The sequence below is a fragment of the Geospiza fortis genome, unplaced genomic scaffold (assembly GCF_000277835.1).
Source record: "Geospiza fortis unplaced genomic scaffold, GeoFor_1.0 scaffold106, whole genome shotgun sequence".
Taxonomy (NCBI): Eukaryota; Metazoa; Chordata; class Aves; order Passeriformes; family Thraupidae; genus Geospiza; species Geospiza fortis.
Window position 1 is genome coordinate 196,370 of NW_005054377.1, and position 25,145 is coordinate 221,514.

Here is a 25,145-nt window from a genome sequence, read left to right on the forward strand (position 1 = left end):
CTAGATGCCAAACTGATGTGCTAAACAGTGAAATGTTCTGTGTATCCTCAGTTTAAGATGAAGCAATGTTTTTCCTTGTAGACAGGCTTCAGATCTGCCCTGCTGACATTGCTTTGTAAAAGAAAGGTCTTTCCAGCCCTTCTGTTCCTGGTCCACTCCGCTGTAAGAAACAGACTCCACAGCCTCTGCCACCTTGTGTGGCACATTTTGGAATTTAGATCACTATTCTGGCCTGTTCTCCCAGCTCAGTGAACACATGTCTACAATGATACCTAAAAGCAGCAGTGGGGCAAAGCTCAGGAGCAGTTTGGGTTCAGGCTGGAGGACCTGGCCCACAGCCAGCCAAGCCTCCAAATCAGCCTGAAACCTGGGGATTGTAATCCTCCATCTCTAACAATATTAAGCACAGAACTGTAAGTGGGCAGTAAAAGCCCATTCCAAACTCTGATGACAATGTGATTACTATTATCTTTATCTGGGAGTGGATCAGTGACCTATGGGTGAATGGGTCTGTCTCTATCATCAACCCCTCCAACCACAGCTCCCTGGAATGTAATATAACTTGTACCTTTACAGCAAACACTCTACTACTTGATGCAACTTCTTTCGTTCCCAACTGCAAACAATAGCCAGAGGCAATACCACCCAGATTCAAAGCTGTAATTTTGGAACACTATCCTTTATATTGTGAACAGGTCTGATACGTATCTGGAAATATAAGGTTAGAACATAATTTCCCCAGCTGCTCAAAATACTGAGTTTCAATCTGCTACTGCTTATTCTCTTTTTTTTTTTAATTTATTTATTTATTGTTATTGCAATTCTCCCAGCATGAACGGAGTTGCTCTTGGTTTACCCTGACAGAAGCTAAACAAGGCTTTTATAATCAAAGGTGGAATTGGTGTGAGTCTAAGGGTGTAGAAAAGCATTGGTATTTTTGGTTTCTTTGCAACCAACACTCTTTTTTTTCTTAATACAAAGGTCTCCACACAGTTTTACACATTAAAAGGCAATCTCCCTTTCAGAGAGAGATCCAAATATTATCTGCATGGTGCTGCCAAGAGATTATGTCTGTGTGGAATGACTGGGAATGTGCACACCACACGTAGGCATTTCAAATGTGGGGCTGTAGACCTCCTTATGTACCCTAGTAAATCCACACTTGTTTGTTTTTACTGTTGCTTGTAAAGCACAATCCTATTTACCCAAAGGCCAAACAACCATAACCCTGTCTTATCTCACTCATGGCTGTGTCTGCACAGCTCCTTGCATACTCACTTCTCCAACTCCCCTTTTGCCCAAGTGCCTTTTGCTGTCTCTGTAACTCACTGCACATTGTGATTTGTTCCCAGCCTTATTGTATCTCCATTATGTAAAATAATTTTTAAAGATCAGAAAAAGTTCTCTGTTCTAAAGTCTCATTTCTAAGGGAAACTTACTAAAAAGTCAGCTCTAAACCTCAGCTTCTTGCCACCCTCACTGCTGTTCCATCTTGCTGATGCATTTTCACTCTACTCCTCCTCCTTTCTCTGTGCTACCTCCTTATGTTAAGGTTGATTTTGGTTCGAACTTGGAAACCCCAGACTCCTATTCATTTATACACGTTTAGCTCTTTGCTGGGCTGGGAAGAGAAGTAGTTCTACTGGGTATGGCACCCATCTTTGCATATCTAGCTGCGCACAAACAGTGACATGGATCAGCAATGTAGTAACATGACAGTGCAAGTATATAATTCATAATATAATAACTATAATATTATAATAATTTATTTATTCCTCTCCCCAGGAGGATTAAAGTTCTATGCTAATTTTTCCTTTGTCAGATCAAGAAAACCATTTGCATCTGTGAATTCCCACTCTTGTGATAGCTTGCACTAAATGGGTGAAGCACAGACCCTCTGCTCTACATCGTGAGCACCACATTGCAAAACAACACTTGTATAAAAAGAATAGACTTTATTTTGTGTCACCAGAAAGAGGGACACATCGAAGAGCACAGCAATTATCTTCTCCTATACAGTCTCATCAGCTGACTGAGCTTAACAATAATAACAAATTAAAACAAACAAACAAACAAACAAAAAAAAACCCCAGAAACAGGTGTATTTTTTGAAAAAAACCTAAACATTTTACATCTGAATAAGTCCAGGTTAAACTATTTTTAAATTTTCCAGGTTGATTCCTTCCTAACATAACCCGGCACTCCATATTCTGAGAGCTAAATGTTTAGAACAGAAAAGTGGTCATGTTAATATGCCAATATATATGCTAACATCCCAGATTCAAGAATACTGCTCCAGTGTGTTTCATATTTAGAATAAGAACAATTAAAATTCCATGTGGCTTCACTTATTTTGATGCAGAAGCCTCATTAAAAACCCTAGACCTGGGCATTTGCCAGCAGCCAGCTCAAATTGTTTTGCGTTTGCGCTCAAACCCCAATTTTACCTGTGGCAGCTTTGCAGCTCCACCATTCACAGCTACATGTTTGCCAAGGTCATTTCTCTTTTGCAGTTTACAGATGCAAACTAATGCCAATTAATGCTCAGGTCTCAATTAATAAGCTGCACTTGTGGTTTGCAGAAAATCAGGCAACAAATTTCTGTCAGGTTTACACCACTTTGGTCAATCATTACCAATTATTAAAGATCATAATGTACTGCGGACAGATTAACTCCTTGTAGGTACAGTCAGCTGTCATCTACTTTAAAGACTTACAGGATATTTTTATAACTTAAAAATTTTACAATTTGTTTTGCTATTTAATGCTACAAATGTTCGCTAACAAGAAAAAAAGTCCCCTTGAGTTATTGCATATGTTTCATAGGGAAATTTCTAGCCCATCAAGTCAATGTAGAATCTTTCGATGCATGAAACCAGAGTAATTCTGTATTCACTGAACAGTCTGTCTCCAGGAAATTCAGCAACATATAGTTAAATTTATTTACCAGTAGCTAAATGATTCCCTTGTGTTTCAGGGAACTTCAGTGTTAAGACATTTGCTGAAGTTGAAACTAAGTTTTGTGGGATTTTGTTCAACAGTTCAATTCAGGCTGGGACATTGCACTAATTGACCTATTAAAATAGTTTTTTCCTTCCCAACATCTACGTCTCTGAATTATAAGCACAGCCTGGATTACTTACAGCTGATAATATCGCCTTGGATGAAACATGCCACACACTTCACATGATGAGACAATTTCAGTCTCTTACAGCTTTGCCAAACTTTAAATGTTCTGGCTGAAATTGTCCATGCTGGGCGTCTGTCTCAGGCTAAATTTTGATTTATGCATTTATTTGTTTTTAAAATTTCAGCTGAAACTCTTCTGCTGGGAAAAATACATTGTTTTACCAATCTTAAACTCTGAGGAGCCTTCCTTTGAAAAGCTGTACCAGTTCCATGCTTTGAAGTAAGGACTTGAACTTTGGAATAGGAGTGGCTTTTGTGTGAGAGATGTTGTCATGAAAATCCAGCCAAATATGAACAAATCATAAGCACTCTGACTAAAAATGGGCAGAAAAGTCTGTGCCCCTACAAAGACACTTGTCTAGAGACTGGAATGAAATCCAGGAGTCACAAGTCCTAGCATTTTTTCTGCAAACATTGCTGAAACACAGGGACATTGCCACCTGTCCCCATGCCAGCCTAAAAAGGATCAGTCCATCGACGGCTCCATTCTTTGGGATGGCAGACCCTGAGTGAAAGGAGACCATGTGGGTGTTCCTATAACATTGCAAAGTAAAATCTGGGAAGGTGGGGTTATTTGGGGTTTGCATTTTTTTAGAAACTGAGAAACTATAAACATAACCGGAGGCAAACAAAGGGATATTATTCAGGTTACCGTGTGAAGAGTGAGAAACTTTGGAAACACTAGTATTCAAGTTAGTTCTCCAAATGCACTGTGACAAAGCATTCAGCTACACAAGATGCTATTCCTTTCTCATTAACCTGCCCAAGCTGGCCACCTCTGGAGATGCATCTGAGCTGGGGAAACTGAAGACCATTGTCTATATATTCCCCAGATTCACTGTTCCAAGAAATCAGAAGGGGTGAAATGAACAAGGCGAGAGAGACCCAATTATTTCCTGAGTTAACAGGATTTTATATGTTTCTGCCACATGGCTCCTACATGACTCAGTTGAAATGTCTCCAAATCCCATTTTCACTTCCCTCATTTTCTGTGTGCAGCTAAGATGTTGGCTTCTGATTTGCACGTGTGCTAAACATTCCCAGCTGCAGCTGAAGCCAACGGGATCACAGGTCTGAACACAAGGACACAGACAGAACTGAAATTGTGCTGTAGGTGACACACAGAGGGTGCACTGAACAACATGAGACCTTAAGGTCAGTCTCATTTCTCTTTCTAAAGAGGGTTCTTTTTTTCTTGGGAATATTGCACTGCAGTGAAGTGCATACAAATGCTATGGCAGAAATATTAGAGCAAAGCCAAGCAAGAAATTAAGGATTCCTTCTTCAGAGCAGCACTTAATGCTCTACAATAAGCAAGGCCTGAGGAAATGCAAAGAACAAGAAGCAAACAAAATATTGAAGAGCTGCTCATTAAGTTAGCACTGTCCATCCTGTGCACTGAATGAGACAGGAATCCCGTGGGAAAAGTATCATGTGATCCTGTAATTAAAATTTGTAATATAATGCATAAGCAGAACGAGACTGATTTAAAGTCACACAGGCAATGTAAGTACTGCGATTTTCTAATTTTTGAGCTCCTGGTTTTGCCAGTCTGAAGGATTTTTTGCAGTGTGTTTTAATGGGGGAGTGATTATTTTCCATCAGGATCTCTTTGGGTTTTCCCCTAACATCCTTCTTTATAAGGGGAACATGGATACTTTGCTCTTCATTTCGTTAAATTCTTGTTCCCTGTTATAAGGGAACAAGACTAACACTTATTAGCAGACAAACTCTTCTAATAAGTGTTTATTGAATCACACACAGCATCATCTTCCTGTTTTTTTCCAGGCAAGCCTTTGTCTCTCCAAAGCTGCTGTACCACCTTCCCTCTGGAAGAATGGAGCTTGGGACTGCAATCCCCAGGGATCCCAAAACACCTCCTCCTGTAATCTTCTCCCTCCTGTAGCTGTTAGGTCCCGATCTCACAAACCTACACTGGTGCTCAGCTTCGTGCAGGAGCTCAGGGACATTCCTCCCACACATCCAGCAGGAGTGTCTAAGTGCTGGGAGGGCGAGGGCCATGCAACAGCACAGAAATGAGGCACCGGGCTTCTCCCTCCCTGGTTTGCTTTCCGAATGAGCACGTGTCATCTGGATTTTTGGAACCATTTATCATAGGAAATGATATGTTTTTAAATGCTCTTTTCCCTGCCTTTAGTTCAGGAGAAAAGAAAGTAAAAAAGCATTTGACATTATTTTTTTTCTCAATTTCCTTCCCCCTCCCCCAGGTCACCCCACAAAGGTCTCCTGGCAAACAATAGCTGCAGAAAAGGTGTGAACTGCCCCCTCCCTTTTCTTCACCTCAACAAGGTGTTAACTTCAAGGCCTAGTTGGGACCATTTAAACTGCAACATTATTAAGCACAGCAGCCTCACAAAAGTCAGAGAGAGGAAGGAACACTTTAACCCTTTCAGAGCCTCACACACAGCAGGCAAGACCCTAATTCCAGTGCATCCCTTCTCACAGTCCCTCAGTACCCCAGTTCACACAGTAAACTGCACACTGGTGCCTCCTGGTATTTAGGTAACAGGTCTTTGGCACCTCAAATACCACAGATTAATTTGCAAATAGATGTTTTCATTGAATTTATGGTGCTGCACCTAAGCCCTTTGCTTGGAGAAACACCCCATAAATAACATAGTTAGTAGTGGCCATTAAAGTACCACTCGCGCAAATAAAGAAGAGCGTTTCTCAAACAGAGATGTTATATTGCTTAACACCAAAATTGGTGTTTCTCTGCATTTCTTCAGCCTGGCCTCTGTCATTACCTGTGTCCTGCTCCCTCACTTTTCTGCTGCATGAAGCTGCTTTCCTTAAGGCACTGAGGTCTTGCTGGGTGACATTAAGCACTGAAACACAGGTGGCTGCTCTCTGCACTCCCAGAGATAGCTCATCTAAAATTTATGGAACATCAATAGGTAGCAAAATGTAACAACCAACCCCTCCTAGATGGACTGTTGGGAGCAGAAATGAAGCTGTGGAAGCTTCAGCCACCACCATCTCATTTATCGATGTTGCCTCACTTATACAGGATTTATAAACCTTCCTAATGAGAACCACAGGAGGGGGACAAATGGTCACAATGCAGAAATAGATCCTGGGTTGGTGGTTATGACCCGCCACCCATGGATGCCTGTTGACCTGGTGTGATGGGGAGCCTCTGAACTTCTCAGCCTTTGCTATTCTCATCTGTGACTCTAGTCTGGAGCTGTCACGGGTGATTTGGGTGGAAAGGAACTGGCAGCGTATCAAAAGCCCCCTGCTTGTTTAAAGTCTCAGGCCATCTACGGGCTGCACTGGAACCAAAGAGTAAATAAGGTTTCCTGGAAATAAGTCCAGGAGCTCTGCAGCACTGCGTGGCACAAACACGCACACGAGAGCACAGTGCTCTCCGCTCACTCTTCCCCAGCTTCTCCTGCCTGAATTTCAGTCACTGCTTTTCGCCAGCCGAAAGGCATCAGCAGGAGCACTTGAGGCTTTTCTTGGATAGCAACCTCAGAGTGTTGTATACAGCAAGGGGGTGAAACCACAGGGCTGTGGAGCAGGCACGGCGATGGAGAGCAGTGAGACAGGAATCCTGACTAAATCCAGTGAATGGGAAGATAATATACATCATGGCTCACAGGCTACTTTATTCCTTCTTTTTCTTTTTTTTCTTCTTTTCAGAAAAATGTGCCTTAACTGTCCAGTATAAATATTTGTTTCCAATGTTGTCATGAATTGTACTTTTCCACTGCATGCTACTAACTCAGAAATACCATCTGATCCTCAAGCAGACATAAAGGAACTATGTTTTGCAGGGACAGGGAAGGGGGGGAAGCCCTTGGCACTGCTCTGTTATTTCACCCTTTAAACCCCTCCTTTTCCCTCCCCATCCAAATTTTCCTTTTGCATCTTATTCGACTAATGGACATCTCTCCCGAGGATTGAGGATTCCTTGCTGTTTCTTGATTAAGAATTTTTAAGAAGCCGTGAAGGAAGATATTCTTTGAAACTGGATCTACTGTAGGATAGGAGCCAGCACACAGGACACCGTGTCTTTCAGAGAGGGCCACACACAGTGCCACTCCAGTCATATGACTTCTCTGTCACATCCTGAAGCCATTTCCAGCTCGTGTGCGAGTTTGTACTCCCATTTAGAAAAGGATGGGATATATTGGGAACACACATATGGAAACACTTTCAGGGAATCAGTTTCCATGAAATCCATAATAAGCCAAGTGGCTTCAGATGTGGCAGTGTGCCTCAGATTAGCCAAAAAAAAAGAAAAAAAAAAAGAAAAAAAAAGAGGAAAAAAAGAAGGAAAATTCTTCCCTTTCAGTCCTTATTTCAGTTTCAAGGAAAAAAAAAAAAAAAGAAAATTAAAACCAACTAATGACTTATGGCTACCAAAACAGGGAGTCACAAAATAATACAACTAACAAGAGCACTCCTCCTCCCCCAAATAAGGACACTATCAGCATTCCTGCAGCTTCCAAAAAGCTCTCCTGGCATCTGCCAAACTCACATGGGATCAGCAGAGCTGTGGTCCTGCTTATGCCAGCCTGCATGGGTTGGGCAGGTGCCCACTGTCTGGTAACCTGTAGGAGCAATTTTTTCCTTCCCTTACAAATTTTCTGTCTTTTCCTTTCCTTCCTGCCCTTCCAAAAGCTACAACTCAGTGATAAACTGTCCATTAAGTTAATCTCCTGGAAAATGCTGGATTCAGGAGAGGACATGACATGGATGGGGTTGGCTGTATCCAAGCCATACTAAAAGCAGGGTTTATTGTGGGATGGTGTATTTGGTGTACCAGGCAGGAGGTAGATATCACCTGCCTGCTGTCCTTGGAGCCAAAGCTCAAGAGCAACTGCCAGGTGCCCTCACTGATGGGTACCAGAGAGCAGAACAATCCCAAACAGCACAGATAAGGACTGGAGGCCACGTCAGTGCCAGGCAGGAGGGAAGGACCCAGCTCATCCGAGCTACTGTGGAATAATTGCACGGCTGAGGAAGTGGGAAGCAGCACAGATCAAGTGGCAGGAGTTCAAATGGGAACTGGAGAGATGCTACGTGCATCTCTGCAACAGATACCCGCCTTTTTATCACGAGAAAATAACCAGGAATTTGGCTGCTAATTGGGGCCGTATCCTACAAACCCTACTTTTCCTGACAAACAAATGACTCCACAAATAGTCCCTCTGTTTCCAATAGGGTTATTTGCGGTGGGAGGGACCACCCAACATGCGAGGATCAGGACCTCCATTCGCTCGCTTCAAACTTCCACAGCCAAATGTGAACACAAAAAAAATACCCACGAACTGCAAAGGCTTTTCCTCACTGCTGCTGGAAAAGCCCTGGACTAGGATGGCTGTGGAAAGGTCTCGTGTGCTATTAATATGATGCTCTTCCTGGCTTCCGCCGCCGAAACTGGGATTTGCCATTTGTTTCTCAGCCTGGTTCTTTCCACTCAAGCCCCAGCACAGTAACTAACTGAAAACTTCTGCATCAAGGAGAAGGTCTCTTTTAAAGTTTGGCTTGGCTTTGCTTTCAAAGAGTTGTCTGTATATTTTAGAATATGTAGAACTTGCCTTTGATTTAAACCTCGCTCTTAACAATAGACAAGAGACGATTTCTCTACTGAACGATTTAAACAAAAACAAACATATTTTGGTTACTCGGCCTTGTTTCTCAAAACGCTCTGTTTTCTTTTTTTTTCCCAGAGAAAAATCAAACCCTACGAATCGTTACACTTCTGACCAAAAAAACTTAAATTCACAAATGTAGATATTTTTTTTTTTCCCTGAACAATATCATACACAGAGAAAGAAGAGCACCTCCCCAGCCCCCAGACATCCATAAAACACGAAACCCCCTCATCTAAACAATTAAAACCATACTTTTCTCCTCCAAAATAACTTCTGCCTTCAAAGGGCTTTTTCAGCCTCGGTCCCTGTCCACAAGCAGGGCCATGATGTTGATTTCTGATCCTCCCCGGCACGCAGTCCTGTGTCCCCAGAGGGAGAGCAGCCGCCCCTGGTCCTGCGGAGGCAGCGGAAGGCGGCAGAGGGCACTGAGCCCATGGGACTTCTGGCTACTGGGGAAAGGAGAGGGGAGAAGATACCAGGGAGGCATTTCCATCTTAGGTTGAGGATTTTAGCAGCAGGCGCAATAATGCTGTTGGAGTGAAAACAGTGGAAAATAACCCAGTGACGGCCAGAGTTTTTCCCTAACAGCGAGAATACATTTCCCCCAAGTAACACAAACAGTAGTGACATTGGGCCCTGTGATGAAATGGTCAAACACGTCAGCGTGACTCAAGACTCACCGGCCACGGAAATTTCAGGAGGCTCAGGGTGAGAGGGAGCCCTGTGGGAAGAGCCATAGGTGAGCACCAAGCTGAATCCTGCTCCCATGTCATGGGGCAGAGTGAGAACAGCTCGGGGATGTCACAGCCTTGGCACAGCAGGAGTGAAGCTGTGGCTCTATAGCCACAGAGCAGGACTTGCAGGACCATCACCATGAGCTTCAGGAAGATAGAGGAAAACCTTTCACACAACTGCTGGTCTTCTTTGCTGGAGCTGCTGCTCTCATAGCTAAGAGTCAAAAATACTGAGCTGTGTAAAGATCTACAGAGGTTTCAGTCCATGGATTTAGGCACTCAGTGCCTGTTTAGATACCAAGCTGCCACAAAATTCAGCAAAACACAGCTAAACGTAGCTGTACAGCAGGGCTAGAGGCACTGTATCCCTTCTTATGTTCACTTTAACAACATACAATTTTCAATCTCATTTAATAAAAGCTGTGTAAATCCCTCTGTATATTTTTTTTCATTCCTTTCAGACCTAACCTGAGCTTCCTACTAAATTAAGGCGAAATACTGTAAGCAAAGTTTCAATCCATTATAAGATGGTCTACACAGCATCCCCATTCATCAGCTGAGCTGAAGCTTAAACCAGCCCAACTCTGAACACCTCTAAATAAATGCTTCTTCTCCATAGTGTAAAGGCTGAATATGGGTTTTATCCTCCCAGGAAGGTGGTGATGAGAAAAAGAAACAGACTTGAGTCTGTAACAGCTCACACCATAAACATGCTCGAGGCTGTTTGATGTACAGCCCCTTAGGCTACACCACTAGCAGCTCTTTAGACCATCAGTAGAGATTTATCTCAGATACACTATCTTGGATTTTAAGTTTAGATCAGCACTAGCGATTTGGAATAAATAGAAAGCCCACTTAACCATTAGAGCTGTAACACAGGAAAATGTGATACAATTCTTTCTGGCTTTTGCTATTGACTTATTTAGTGAATTTGGGCAAATAATCTTTCCTGTGTAAATTTTGCTTACTATACAATGTATATTTCAATACTTCATATGAGCCAAATGACAAAAGTTAGTAGTACAGTTTAGAAAATACTATGAAATCCTTTGCTGGAAAACGTTGTAAAGTTATAAAGATTAAAGGCAAAACCCAACAGACATTTTTTGTAAGCTCTTCAATGGGTGAAGACACAAAAAAAAGTGGAGGTCAGACAGAGCAAAGATAACTTGACTTGAAATAAAATTTCATAGGCAATCCTGATTTCTGAGATGAAAAAATGCCTACAAACTCAGCCTGAATTAGCACCTTCAGTTGTCTTCATCTGCTTGAGAAAGCCGCAGCAGAATTGCTTTAAACCAAGCCTCCAGTACATCTGCAGCACAGGCCAGTGAGAGCAGGAGCTGGCCCGGCTGAGCACCAGGCGCCGGCTCCAGCCCCACTGCGGCTGGAATGGCTTCCTCCGCGGGCAAACAGCCTGTCCAAAAAACAGCTCCAAACCAGTCTAGCCCACCTACACAGGCCAGGCCAAATGAGGAACTGGTTGGGTTTGGACTACCCTTAAACTCAGCTTCCTATCTAATTTTGGAGTCTAATACAGTGGCTCCCAATTCGGCTCTGGTGCTGCTTAGATCCTCCCTGAGCACCTCTTCACCCATAAAAAAGAAAACAACACGGGTTGGCTTTTAGCAGGAATCAAAATGAAAACAAAAACAAACAAACAAAAAAATCCCTTTGGAGGGAGATATTTGAGAGAGGAAGAGGGAGAAAGCGGGAAGAGAGGTGCCTTTTTCCCATTGCCAGGATTCCTCCGTGGCTCCTCCAGCCATGCCAGCATCCACATCACAGTTCCTGGGGATTTCCTCTGATCAGCTTCTGGGAGATGCCTCTTCCAATGAGCCATTTCATCTTGGAAGACTCTTATGTTGCAGAGATTTCAGGTCAGCAGCCCTCCTGGTGTTTTTGAGGCACTTGCTTCCCTTCCTATTTGGCCAGCCAGTTACCTTTGCAGAAGGTCTGTTTTTCAGCGGTCAGTCCCTAGACTGGATCCCAGGCCTTGAAATTTGCACCCTTGAGGGTATCTAAATTTTTCACAGAGGTCTCTATACTTTGAAGACTGACAAACCCGGTCCAACTCTGTCTCTTAACTGCACTCAAATTAGCTATTTCAACTGTATTTAATTTTTTTGGCTGGGATCCCTTCTTTGGGACGTAGTTTTATTTTTGTTTTCAGTGGCAACAACACACATAACTAGTTGGCTCCACTCAACAGGAATCATCTGCAGATGTTTGATCCTATTTCTCCACACAGGAGCACAGATCATATGATCTCATAAGGTCTCTGTCAGTCTGATCAGACTGTGACACTACAGACTTATAGGAAATATAATTGATCCAGCAGCTCCTTTGAGGTTAATTCCCACCTACCTAAGGGTAAGCAGATTCACAGACCTGTATCAACAGCTATTAAATACAGTGATACAGATAGAAACCTTCAATATATGTATATATTCTGATTTTGAGCTCCAGGGGAACTGAGGGACCACTTCTGGCCAAGCTGAGAAGGTGATGGGTCCTGGATGGTCCCTTGGCCTAACCTGACTGATACCATTTGCTTCTCATTACAAGTGCGACAAGCAGCTTTTCCTTTCTTTTCTGCTTGTTCTGAAGCCTGGTAAGAGGTGAAGAGCCCCAGAGCTACCACACTACCCTCCTTAAAATTTCATTTTTTTGCAAAGAAACCAAAAATACCAATGTTGTTCTTTGCAACCCCCGCCACCACCTCGCTGATTCCCTTCATGTTACAATTCCCTCTTGTACTCATTGCACATCTTGTAACCAGCTGTAGTGTACCTAAGAGTGCAAATTCATAGGGGACAGGCTGATTTCCCTTTTTTCCTCCTTCTCTTTCACTGTAGAGTCCTTAGCACAAGAGGGATGAGACCTCCAGACACCATCACAATACAAACACTCTGTGCAGCCAGCAGTGATTCCAGCAGAGGTTCATTAGCTATTCCCAAATACAGCTATTACTCTGATCACTGAACTGCACTGTTTGCAGGAGCCAAACCTGGATGCTCCAGCTAAAGCCAAAACCTCAACTGATGTCTTGACAAGGGGACTGATCTCCAGTTTGTGGAAATTTTTCCATCCCACAATCAGCTTTTGACACAACACAAAACATCATTTCAGTGCAAAATTAAATATGGCAAGCTGTGTTTTTACAGACATCTATCCAATAAAAATTATGTGCCTCATAGATTTGGTCCTCTACCTGTGCTTCAAACTGGTTTTCCAAGTAAGCCCATTGTGAAGCCTAATTAATAAACGTAACCAAGATGGACATACCTTTAGCTGCTGGCTTTATAATATTCTGCCAATTCTAAACAGTACCTGTTTAATAGGAAAGGGCATTAAAAAGCAGTGATGCCTATGGATCAGACAGTGATAGCCCAGTTAAACATTAAAAATAACGAGTGGAAACCACACATGTGGCATCACTAGAGCTTGTGTAGGGGCTTTTCATGTCAGCTAAATGAAAGAGGCTTTGTGGGTATCGCTCCTAACCCAAGCATACCACCTTTCACTGCTCACTGCCAGAGATTTGTGATGTTAAGAGATGGAAAGATTGCCATGAGATGCCCTACCCTTCCATTTTGCTTTCAGAATTGATCCTTGGTTTAAAAACCTTCAGGCTGTTTTCTCTGCCAATGCTCTCCTTTCTTACTATTGCTCCTCTTTCTCACACAAGCCCAAAGAGGCTTCTTCTAGCTGCCTATCCCAGCACTTCCAAATTACAAAATAACCTAATACAGCTAACACTCACGGCTACCACAGGATAAAAGATCAAATGGATGATTAGAGAGACTTTTGGGAACAACAACTGGGAAGTCTGGAGATGACATGGCCCAGACAGGGCTGAGCACACAGCCCACTGACTCCTCTCCTCCTCCAAATGCACCTTTAAACCACCACAAAATCCCCTGCATTAAGTGTATGATGATACCTCTCATGACAGAACTAAACTTCTTCACACAATGAGAAGAAGTTGTGTTGAAACTGCATTCATCTCTTGGGATTACTTGCCTGGTCCAAGTAATCCCAAGAGATTAACATAGTTTCAACTGTCTATTTGCAAATTTGCCTGTGGAATAATTAGGATTGTGGAGAGCAAAGAGGCTGCTCTGGCTGGGTGTCTGCTCCGCAACAGGGCCACAGCCTCAGCTCCTCAGCTCTGAGCTTTGCTTTTGACAATGGAAATGCAAACTAAACCTGGGAGGAAAAGCTCTCGTGATTATGGTTTTGTTTCTTAAAATGGAAGATTAAACAGCGCAGGAAAACTAAGTGAGGACATACATCCTACTGTTTTATTCCTTTATCTCCATCTAGGGTAGTGTCTGAGAAATTAAATTCATTTTGTTAGGACTTTGTAATTGGGCAAATACAAGGGCAGAAAAATTCCTAAAGGAATTCCAGAAGCCCACTAAGTCAGTGAAAAATTCTTTCCCAGTTCATTTTTTGAGGTAGGTTGGAGTGCCACTAGTAATTCAACCAAAAATAACACCTTTTCAGCAGATACAGTAGGAGTTTGGCTGATTAGGAAAGGGAACTTCCATGATTTGATAGATTATAGTGAAGCCACAGCAAACTGAATTGACCAATATTTTTTCACAGTCCCCCTTCAGACTCCTTGCAAGTCAAACCAGTTCTGTCCTGCTCCAGCCAGTTCCCTGTGGCTTCTGCCACCTCCCTGAGACCACCACAGCCTCCTGTCCTCTGAGACCACCCACCTCTCTGTACCTGTCACCAACACAGGAACCCATGAGACCTTCAGGAATCAAAATCAGTGCTACATTCTGGCAGACAAAGTTATAGCAAAGTTGTAGCAAGTTCAAATGAGTCGAAGATAAAGTCAGACAAATTCAGACTGGTAATAAAACCCAAATTTCAAAGTGAGGTCAATTAGCATCTGTAACCAAAGGCTGTGGTGGGTTTTGCTTCCCTGGAAATTTTTCAATTAAGCCCAACTGAGTGTTTGGACTTTCTTTTTTTCTCAGAGGTTGCTCTCAAGTTCAAATGAGAGCTGATTTGGGGAAATCTTACACCTGGGTTCAAGGCAGACGTTCACATGGTCTTCCCTGTACAATAATCAATGAATTTATACATCTGTGGAGATTGGTTTATGTCAAATTATTCTTCCCTATGCCTCATAGATGAAGTTTCACCATTGCTAAAAATCCTCACACTCCACAAAAACTCCTTGGACACAGCAGCACCATCAGGCACCACGTGGGTACAGGGTTGGGCTCTCCCTGAGGGGCCACTCCACCACCCGCACACTGCTCCTGCAGACATGGGGAAACTGTCCCAAGCTCAGGAAGGCATCTCCTGCTTTTGATCCCTTCCCTCACTCTCTTTTGAGTCAGTCTGAAAGCAAATATTAAGAGATTTCCAGATTAGTGTCCCCAAATACACTCCCTTTATGCATATGAAGTAGTTCCTTCTCCCTTAATAACATCCTTCGTGACCCACGTGAAGGTGCGCTCCCTCGTTTTATCTCGAGCATCTTCGTCTTCTTCACTGCCTACATTGTTTGCTTTTGTACAACCACAGAAAAGCTGAGACACTTGCATAGCTCTTGCCTTCCCTTTTGTACCAATATCAGCCCAGTATCACCAGTATCAAAGCTCTTTGAAATATGACAGCCAAGCTGGCAGGACACCAGGTTCTTTTCTGCTAAAACATCCATCAAGAGAGGAAGAGATTTGGTCATGAGTAAAATGGGGCCAACAGCCATTACTAAACCACTTCAAAAAGGTGTTTTTGAAGCTCTGCTGGGATCTAAAACTCCCTTGCTGACCAAATTCAGTGTGGTCAAATTCTGAGTGGCCAGAAATGAGAGGAAATTTCAATGAAAATCAAGGCAGCTCCAGCTATTTCTACCAGCAGCAGTTTTTACCTCTTGAATTGTACGTTTTAGTGTAAAATTTGCAGCATTTAAACCATTCAGCTCCTGAAAGGCATATGATGCTCCTTTACCTTACCTTCTACCAAACACAGTCACAGTCTGAGAAGAACCAAATTCTCCAGCATTTTATGGAACCAATTCATATTGGCCCATTAATCAAACCAAATTCAGTTCAATAAAGATACAAGGCCACGAAGACTTAAGGGCAACATCATAGAATCACAGAATGATTTGGGTTGGAAAGGGCCTTTTAAAGGTCACCTAGTCCAACCCTCCTGCCATGGGCAGCAGCATTTTCAACTATCAGGTTGCTCAGAGTTCCATTCAGCCTGGACTTGAACGTTTCCAGAGATGGGTCATCCACCACCTCTCTGGGCAGCCTGTGTCAGTATTTTGCCATCCTCACAGTGATGATTTCTTCATCTGATCTAAATCAACTCTTTCAGTTTAAAGCCATTCCCCCCTTGCACTGTCACTCCACGCTCTTGTCAGAAGCCTCTCCCCAGCTTTCTTGCGGGCCCGTGAGGGGAGGGGGGTAAATAAGTGGACCTGACCACCCTGTATGTACCAGAGAGCTTCACACATGAAGATCCATCTCCTCTCCACATCAGCACACATGTGAGCCTGCCTCAGCTGCCATTGCTGGCTTCATCCTAGGTAGAAAATTAACAGCAATTCCAGAAAGGGAAGGGAGAAATCATCAAACGCCTTTGCAGAAGGATGAAACAAAGAGCTTGATCCCACAGCCTTCCTGTTAGAGGCTTATTGACTTTATTGGGAACACACATCTAGGTAGTGGCTCAGGATCTGTCCCTTTGGAAGTCTGGAATTGAGGAACCGGTTGCCCCCCTAACAATTAGCATTCTGTTTACAAAACCCAGCAGAGTCAGTAAGAATAATCATTACAAAACATGCTCAGACTGTGATTCCGGTTTAAGTTAATATAATTTTAATGAGTTCTTCAGAAAAAGCCTGGCACTTATGGAAAATTTCCTTAATTAATATCAGACCCTAAATTAGTAATAAAAAAAAGCCCTGAATATCATTTGGTCTCAAGCTGGAACTAAAGTATGTTTTGGCATCATTACTAACTGTTAGCAGCAAGTTCTAGAAACAGATGCAAATCTTGATATGTGTCCTAAATATAAAACACATTGCAAAAAAAGCTCAGATAAAAATATATCTATACATCCACATATATTTGAGTGTGCTATTTCCTGCCTGTATCAGTAACAAATTTATTCCATTTCTAAACATTCCACTTGTTTCTTTTCAGTACTTTTTAAAATCCCTTATTTCAGGAATAAAACTCCTTTCCTCTGCCTTCATTTTCCTGTTTATTTCCTCTCCCAACAGCCGTTTTAAGTAAATGAAAAGGGCTTAAAGACAAGCATTGTAACATTCAAACTCTTGAAAATCAGCCCACTTGTTTTACCACCTAAATATGGGCATAGGTGCCTAATTTAAGGCCACCCACGCTAGAAAAATTTGAGGTAGGGATCATGCAATGCATCTTCTGGACAATTACTCCAATGAGAGATTCAGCCCAGTGGAGAGGTTGCTACTGAAAGCCCACAGATGAGTGCCAAGGTGCTGAGATTCCCAGGTGGCACCAAGTGGGCAGGAGACTAAAAATGGAAAACCTGCGGTAAACAAAATAAATACAACCACTGAAAAATAATGAAAAAAAAAAGGAAAAAGGAAGGCAAGTTACAAGTTTAGGGACGGCAGCAAAATGAGCGGGTTGTTTCTGAAGACCTGAGCTCCCCCAGGTTCTTTACTTTGCCTTGACTCAGTTTCACCTTGCAGGGAAAGCATTAAACATTAGCAAGGCAAAATGGAGACAGAGACAACCTTGAGTCTTTCGGCTTCCATTTAATTATAAAAAAAAAAAAAAGAAGAAGAAGAAGACAGAGTGAAAATTGTTACAGTCACCAAGAAAAACATCCCAGCATAGTGAGCACACCAGAAACCGAGCTGGGTTCTTGGGTTTGCCAAGAGCCTAAGACAATATTGCTGAAGCGTGAACTGCTCATTCATTGCAGGGGCTGCTCACACCAGGGCCATGCTGGCAATAGCCACGGCATTAACTGTTTCTCTGCTTCCCATAGCACATAAAGAAGAACAGAATTGTATTCTGGAGACAGCACTAGTGCCTTCCCTTATGAAAGGTCCTGTCCTGAAATTTCCTTATTGCCCACAACGTTTAATCAAGTTAGCAGGAATTAAGGGATGAAAGCACAGCCACTTCCATGGCCACAGTTTCTACTTAGTTGCTGTAAAGTTTTCTGAGCTCCTTAGGAGAAGACAAACAACCTTTATTTCTAAAAGTTATTTCAAAGACCAAATTCCCCCAAAAAAGGAAAAATCCTAGTTAAAAAAATTATGTGAGTACATAACACCAGCAAAATCCAAGGTAATTCACACACAGGGTGTGAAACCCAAGATGACAACCAGTGCAGGACCCCAAGAAAAAAAAGCCCATCACAGTCAGCCTCTTTCTCATTGACATACAAATACTAAATCCAGAGGTTCAGTTGGAGCTGCTTCCATTGCATGTGGTTTTTTTATTATATGATTTTCAGCCTAACAAGAATGAAAATTAAATTGTGTTAAAAAACCAGTATTGTCCCTGATTAAGGCATGGCTGGCATTGCATTTATACTTGCCAGCCATCAGTGAGCTGGGAGAACAGGAAGGTTTCTTAAATTTCAATTTCAGATGAGGGTCCAGGATGGCCCAAAACATTGTGGTGATTTATCTACAGGGCGAGACAAATTAATGGGAAAGTTTGGCTATACGCGAGTTAGCAAACAGGGTCAGGGCACATTCTCTGGCTCTAAATCTAGTCAGGATGGTCTGGCCACAGATGTAATGTTAAATCCTGACTCCATAATGGGGTGGCTGACTCTGAGCTGCACACAGGAGCAGGTTCGGGGCTCTGCTCATTTCCAAACCACAGTTGGGACCTGTTTGCGACCATGCTGGCCAACCCCACTCAACACCAGCCTTGCTGACAGCTTAACAGTACTGGTATTTAACAGTCCAGCCCTACCACTGTGTAATTTATTGGTGAAGATACCACTTTCTGGCCATTTTAGTTCAGAGGGATCGGTCTGCAGACTTCTTTTGTTTAGGGCCTGATCCCAGGATCTCTCTCATCTAACTTAGCATGCCCTACTCAGTAACACAGTAAATATAAAGACAGCAAAGCCACCCTGCATCCTCTGGGGAATCCAGCTAGTGGGATGGCAATTTCTGGGCTTGGTGGCACATCCCCAACTGACAAATATCTAGGAAAGGTCCAGCCCAGGCCTGGGAAAGGTAGGTTTGGTAATTTGTCCTGCTATTTAGATTCAGTTTTAATTTCCTCATTTGTCATATGGAACCTGTCAAACACAGACAGGATCTTCCACAGTCAGCACTGAACGTGTTTGTGGTACACCTGCGGACAGGTCCTCCAGCATCTGAAGATCTTGACCCTGCAAGTCTCTCTCAATGGTGAAGCCAAAAGTAAGAGACTTGTGTTTAGAAAGAAGGGTGACTAGGTCCAGGAAAAGTGTAGGGGAAGAAGTCTCCTCACCTTCCCCTTCTTACGATTCTCAAAAAAATTAAAATCCAGCTCAAACCCTTATACAGTGGAGAAGGTCGAGGTCAGGGTGAGGTAGGGTTAAATCAGGACTAGAGTGTAATTAGGCTGTGATATGGATATGTTTATGGGACAGTTAAACTGTCTCTTAAATCACCTCAGCAAAGGCAGACTATCAGATCATACGTGCCTGTACTTGAGCTACTCACCTAGGCTCGCTTCAGAGACAAACAGGCTCTTCCCAGGCACTGCCAGGGACCAGCACAGATCACCTGCAGAGCAGTCAAGTCCTGAAAATGCCAGTTTGTCCCCTCTGATTCAAAAGAGAGCTGGGGGTGAGTGTCTCAGGAACGGATGTCTGCCCTGGGGACCTCTATACCCATCCCTCCTTCCCCTGCCTGGGAGCAGCCCTGTTTTGACTGCAAGAACAACCTGACCTGCACTCCCTGTTCTGAACCTTCCATGTGCGGAGGACTTGCTGGATCAGCCCCAAAGTGTTATGTAAAATGGCTATGATGTGTATATTTATATGAATCATATACATTAATTACATAATAGTCACCCATGCTCCCCATCCCACATGCACTTTGGTTATGCATAGGACACAAAGACTGAGTGCATTCACTATGAATCATGCAATAAGACTACATCCCTCAGGCAAACTCTCTCTAAAATGACCCTTTTCTTATATTCCCATGGCTTCCACTACAATATTATTTAATTAAGAATATTAATCTGCTGGGCCACCAACTTTCACTGTCTTCTGGGGAAGTCTGAACAGACAGACATTTAAAATATGGGGAATTCTGCTCTTTTTATGATTGGAACATTAAGTTAAGGCAATTTCATGGCCTTATGAACTTGTTTCTTTATTTGTTCTTAATATGAATGTGAAACTTCTGGACCAGAAAGATCATTGGTTCAAAAGTTGCACGAGTGATGCCAGAAAACATTTTTTTGCTTTGTTTTTCAGCTCATGCTGTTGAATACTGCCCAAATACCTGGGATATATAATTGATTAGTTGTAGGCGCAAACAAAGCACTGACCACCAGCTGGAGGATATAGAAGATGAACACTTGCAGTTTGGCAACCATGGGCACACAAGTGCACGTGCCTGCAGCACGCATGCAAACCTGCCAGTAGTGCAAAGAAACCCTCTGAGACACTGACACAACCAGTTCAGCTGCATTGCAGCAGCTGCCTGAGGAGCTCCTCGGGGTTGCAGCCTGCTGCCCTTTGCTCCTCTCCTATGGGATGAGGAACTGCATGCACTGGTATGGCAGTGCCCCACCACATCCTGTCCTGCAGCCCCAAACCTCTTCTGATGCTCAGCCTAATCTGGGGTTGAAACACAGGCAACCTCATCACCAAAATTCAAGGAATCGTTAAGGCTGGAAAACACCATTGTGTCCAACACAGCATCACCATGTTCAACATTAAACCATGTCCCTAAGGGCCACATCCATGTACCTTTTGAACATTTCCAGGGATGGTGATTCCACCACCGCCTTGGAAGCCTGTTTCAATGCCTGACCACCATTTCAGTGAAGAATTTTTTTCCTAATATCCAATCTAAACCTCCTCTGGTGCAATGTGAGGCCATTTCATCTAATCCTGTCACTTGTTACTTGGGAGCAGAGCCTGACCCTCACCTATCTGCAGCCTCCTGTCAGGGAGTTGTAGAGAGTAAGAAGGTCCACCCTGAGCCTCCTTTACCCCCAGGCTGAGCAGCCCCAGCTCGCTCAGCTGCTCTTCATCAGACCTGTGCTCCAGACCCTTCCCCAGCTCTGTTCCCTTCTGTGGACACACTCCAGCCCCTCAATGTCTTTCTTGTTATGAGGGTCCCAAAACTGAGCAGAGGATTCAAGGTGTGACCTCACCAGTGCCCAGCACAGGGCGAGATAATCCCTGTCCTGGTCCTGCTGCCACTGCTGATACAGGCCAGGTGCCTTCGGCTTTCTTGTCCACCTGGGCACACTGCTGGCTCATGTATCCATCCCAAGATGGGGAAGAACATCACCACTTTGGCCATAGGATCAGTGTGGTTTTGGTCAAAGAACAATGATTAAAAGTAGCTCCTGAGGGCTGCCACTGACAATAAACCCAGGAGCTACTTCTGCATTATTGGATGGAATGTTTTCAACATCTGGGTGAGAACAACTTTAGCAGTTGTCCAGGTGAAGCCATGGAGGCTCTTGGAAAGGGTGGGTTGTGTGAAATTAGGGCAGATAGGAAGTTCTGTGCCTGTAGGTGTGACAGCCAAGGCTAGGGGGGACATTTTACTCATTTTTCCTCCTTCATGATGTTAAGCAACAGGCAGTAAATATGGCATTCATTAAAATGACCTTGTATACTTTTAACAGCCTCAATAATCAGATTTCTACCACTGTATCGGAAAGCGACCTTTTTATTCAAGGCCTTATAAAACTCTAATTTCTCCCTCATGCTTAAAAAATGCCTAAAGTTTTCTAAGGATTTTAGTGTTTCTTTGCAGTAATTTTCTACCCTCTTCAAAGTCCTGTTCTCTTCCTAAATATGCATTAAGTAACTGAGAGGAAATTTGCATTTCTTTGAGTGTGAGGGGTAAACTGCTTGCTGTATGGGGCAACTTAAAATTTGCATTTCTCTCTCTCTTTGAGTATAGGAGGTGTTGGATGCTGCCCTCCCTCCCTGTGGTACTGCAAATGAAACCCTTGAGAGGCACTGTCAGGTTTGCAATGTGCCTGCTTGCATCCTGAACATCCGAGTGGGTCCTTCAGCCAGGAGTGCCTCTCTAATTCTGAATAGACCATTTCTATTCTGAATTTCTATTTCTGTCAGCAAACACAACCTCTGGCACTTGTGGAGGATCAATGTCCCCTTTTTCACTCTTGAATCTAACTGGAAGCAAGATTCCCATGCTGGGAAAAGGTCAGGGCATTGCGGAGCATCTCTCGAGCCCTAGAAAGATGAAGGACAAGAAGCGCGAAGACAACTGGCCATAGAGCACGGCAGGAAAGTTCAGTCCAGGGCCACACAACATACACAGCCAGGTCTTTTAGTCACTCCCTGCCTGTGCCCACATGCCAGGCGCTCACGTCTGAATACACACAGACAAGCAAGGGCTGCAGGGCAAGCATGCGGCGTGCAGCTGCCAGGTCCCAGCCGAGCCTCTCCTGCAGGTATTGCCGCGGGCACGATTGCAAAAATAACCCATTCGACAACACAGACCATCAGGAGGCTCTGACTCAAAGGGAGCCTGTTTCGGGCCAAACAAAGCATTTCCTCAGCATCAAGCCGATCGAGTTTTTTGACTCAAGTCAGGGTGTTGCATGGAGAGCCCACAGGAACCTGCTCCAAAACCCTCCAGCCTGCGGCCCGCATGGAGATCTTTGGCATCTCTGTGTAGGCAGAGTGCACTAGGGCTGCAGAGGGGTTTGCAGCTGGCTGTTTGAGAAACAAAGCTTCCCTCCTCCAAGATGAAAGAAATCAAGGAGTCTATGCTAATCAAATCCTCCACGCCTGCTGGCTGCAGTTCAGCTTGTCAGGGATGCAGCTCAGTGGAGTGATCAACATTTCCAGTGCTATGAGCTTGGTGGAAGGGGAAAACACAGCAGCAAGAAATTCACCTGGCTGAGAATCAAACAGGTGTATGGCAGCAGCATCCAAGATTATAATAATATCTTGCAAACATGCAAAAAATAGATGTAATAAGACTGATTCTTTGGTTTTCATTAATGAATCATAAAGGCTCTCTTTACATTACACATGCTTTTTTGGCATACGCTGCTAGTATTTCCACACTTGCAAGGTTGGAGTTTTAAGACTGAGCCTCCCTCCCCTAAGGTTCCTCATTTTTGGCAAGAGGTACAAGGTGACTGTGTGCCATGACAGGCTCTCTCTTACTTTGGGGCAATCAGATTACTTTACACAGATGGTTTTATCACTGAGACCATTAGAGGTGAATTGTGCAATATATAAATGTGCATTTGTTTGGTAAAAAAAAGTCTCAGTTCCTCACTATTGTCTCGTCTATGTTCCTAAATGTGTTTCCTCTCTCCTGTATCATTCCAAAGCACAATTTGGCCAATCTTTACCTTTAAGTGACGCAGCTTGTTTCTGATAGGCTTCTTAAGTACATATTAACTAAGGAAACAGTCTTTCTTGAGCTACTGGATTGAAATACAGGAGAATGATCAGCCATAACTGCTGAAGAAATAAAGGCATCTATCTGTCAGGATGCCTAAAAACACACATACCACAAAGATAAAGCACCAAAAAATAGAGAGCATAACATTTACTTTAAAACACAGAATCACAGAATGGTTTGGGTTGGAAGGGACCTTAAGATCACCTTGTTCCAACCCCCCTGCCATGTGCAGGGACACCTTCTACTAGACCAATTTGCTCCAAGCCCCATCCAACCTGGCCTTGTACACTTCCAGGGATGGGGCAGCCACAGCTTTTCTGGGAAACCTGTGCCAGTACCTAATTACATGCAAGTTTTGTAGGGGAAATAAAAAAAAAAAAGAGGGATAATTTGTTCAAAGAATCAGGTTCACAATTTAAAAATAATCTAATCTGAAATGGACCTAAAGTTATTAGAGAGAGACATGCTCAGAGCAACATAGCAGCTCTTCCACATTGGAAAAAAAAAGATTTTGAATCCTGCCTGCCATGCAGGAACCCTGGTACCAGTGCTGAGGTTTGCTCTCCTTGCCAAGGTTTGTCTGAGGCCACGGACGCAGCCGCTGCCAGTCCTGTTCCTCTCTGCATAATTGTTTTAGGCAAAACAGAGTCTTTACCTGAGAGGCGTCTGGGCACATCGGTAATGGCTGGAAGTCCCGTGCCTCGAGTGGAGGACAGGGGAGTTGTGGAGTGAATGGACGGTGAAGTCATCTGGCTCAAGTAGGATGGGTAAGACTGGTCATAGGACCATGGCGGGGATGACTGCGCCTGCCTGGGGTCTAGGGGGAAAATAAAAACAAACAAAAAAAAGAGAATTTTTTTTTTTAAAGGAAGAAAAATTTTAGGGTATCAACAGCCTAATTGAAAGATGTGGGATTACTGAACATACACACATCAGTACTACGAAGAGTGAGAATGTAATGGAACACAACTTGCTCCTCAACACTTGCCCTTTCAAGTCTTGGTCTGTGCTTTTCCCTCCCCAGAACAATTTCTGTGGGAAATGAACAGACCAGAGGTCTAGAAGCTGGGATGCAAATTCCTGGTGTCTTTCTTCCAACATATTATACTAAGAGTTGCCAATCCTCCAGGAATCAGAAACAGAAGCAGACAACAAGAATGGGCCCCAGATCTGATCTTAGGAAGTGGACTTCATGGAATCATGGAGTCATTACAGTTGGAAAAGACCTCTAAGACCAATGAGTCCAGCACTGCCAGGTCCACTGCTAAACCATGTCCCTAAGCATCACAGCTACTAGTTTTTTAAACACTTCCAGGGATGGTGACCCACTACTTTCCTGGGCAGCCTGTTCCAAAGCCTGAGCAACCTCTGAGTGAAGAAAATTTTCATAAGATCCAATCTAAATCTCCCCTGGCACAACCTAAGGCTGTTTCCTTCAGAGGTGGGCAGACTCTACAGTCAGCACTTGGCACACCTGTCAAGCTGTTACCCAGTTCAAACATGACACAATAGTGTTTTCAGTGCTGAAAATACTAGCCAAGCTGAAAAATGCCATTAATCTCACAGCATCCATCAAAAAAATGTCACATTTGGGTGCTGGCCCAATTACTTACAGTACCCTCAATTACAAAATATGAAACCAAATGGTTTGGGATAACTATTGGAAGCTAATGATACTGGCTGATATATTTGCAACAGCTCACTACGGAGGAAATTATCTTTACGATAAACACATCAATTTTTGCTGAAGCACTGGTAGAAGGAGATCTAGTTTTACTCACTGATGTTTGGATTCATAAACCATTCACTTTCAGTTAATATCTGATGATAAAGATACCACTGAATACCTCATAAATTATGCTTTTTATTTCCTTACATTGACAGAACCAAAGCACTTTCAACCCCAAAGTTTGTTTGGGGCACTGCATAATAAATAGAAAACTATCTATAGGCTAGCTCACAGAAACT

General features: G+C 43.3%; 1 protein-coding gene across 1 annotated transcript in view; it reads right to left on the reverse strand.

The window, feature by feature from the left end:
• Nucleotides 1-25,145, reverse strand: part of RUNX2 (RUNX family transcription factor 2) — an 87,985-nt gene that overhangs the window by 6,207 nt on the left and 56,633 nt on the right. The window contains exon 5 of the mRNA XM_005424958.2: nucleotides 23,833-23,994. Coding sequence (XP_005425015.1) covers nucleotides 23,833-23,994 — 162 coding nt within the window. The remainder of the gene's footprint in view (nucleotides 1-23,832; nucleotides 23,995-25,145) is intronic.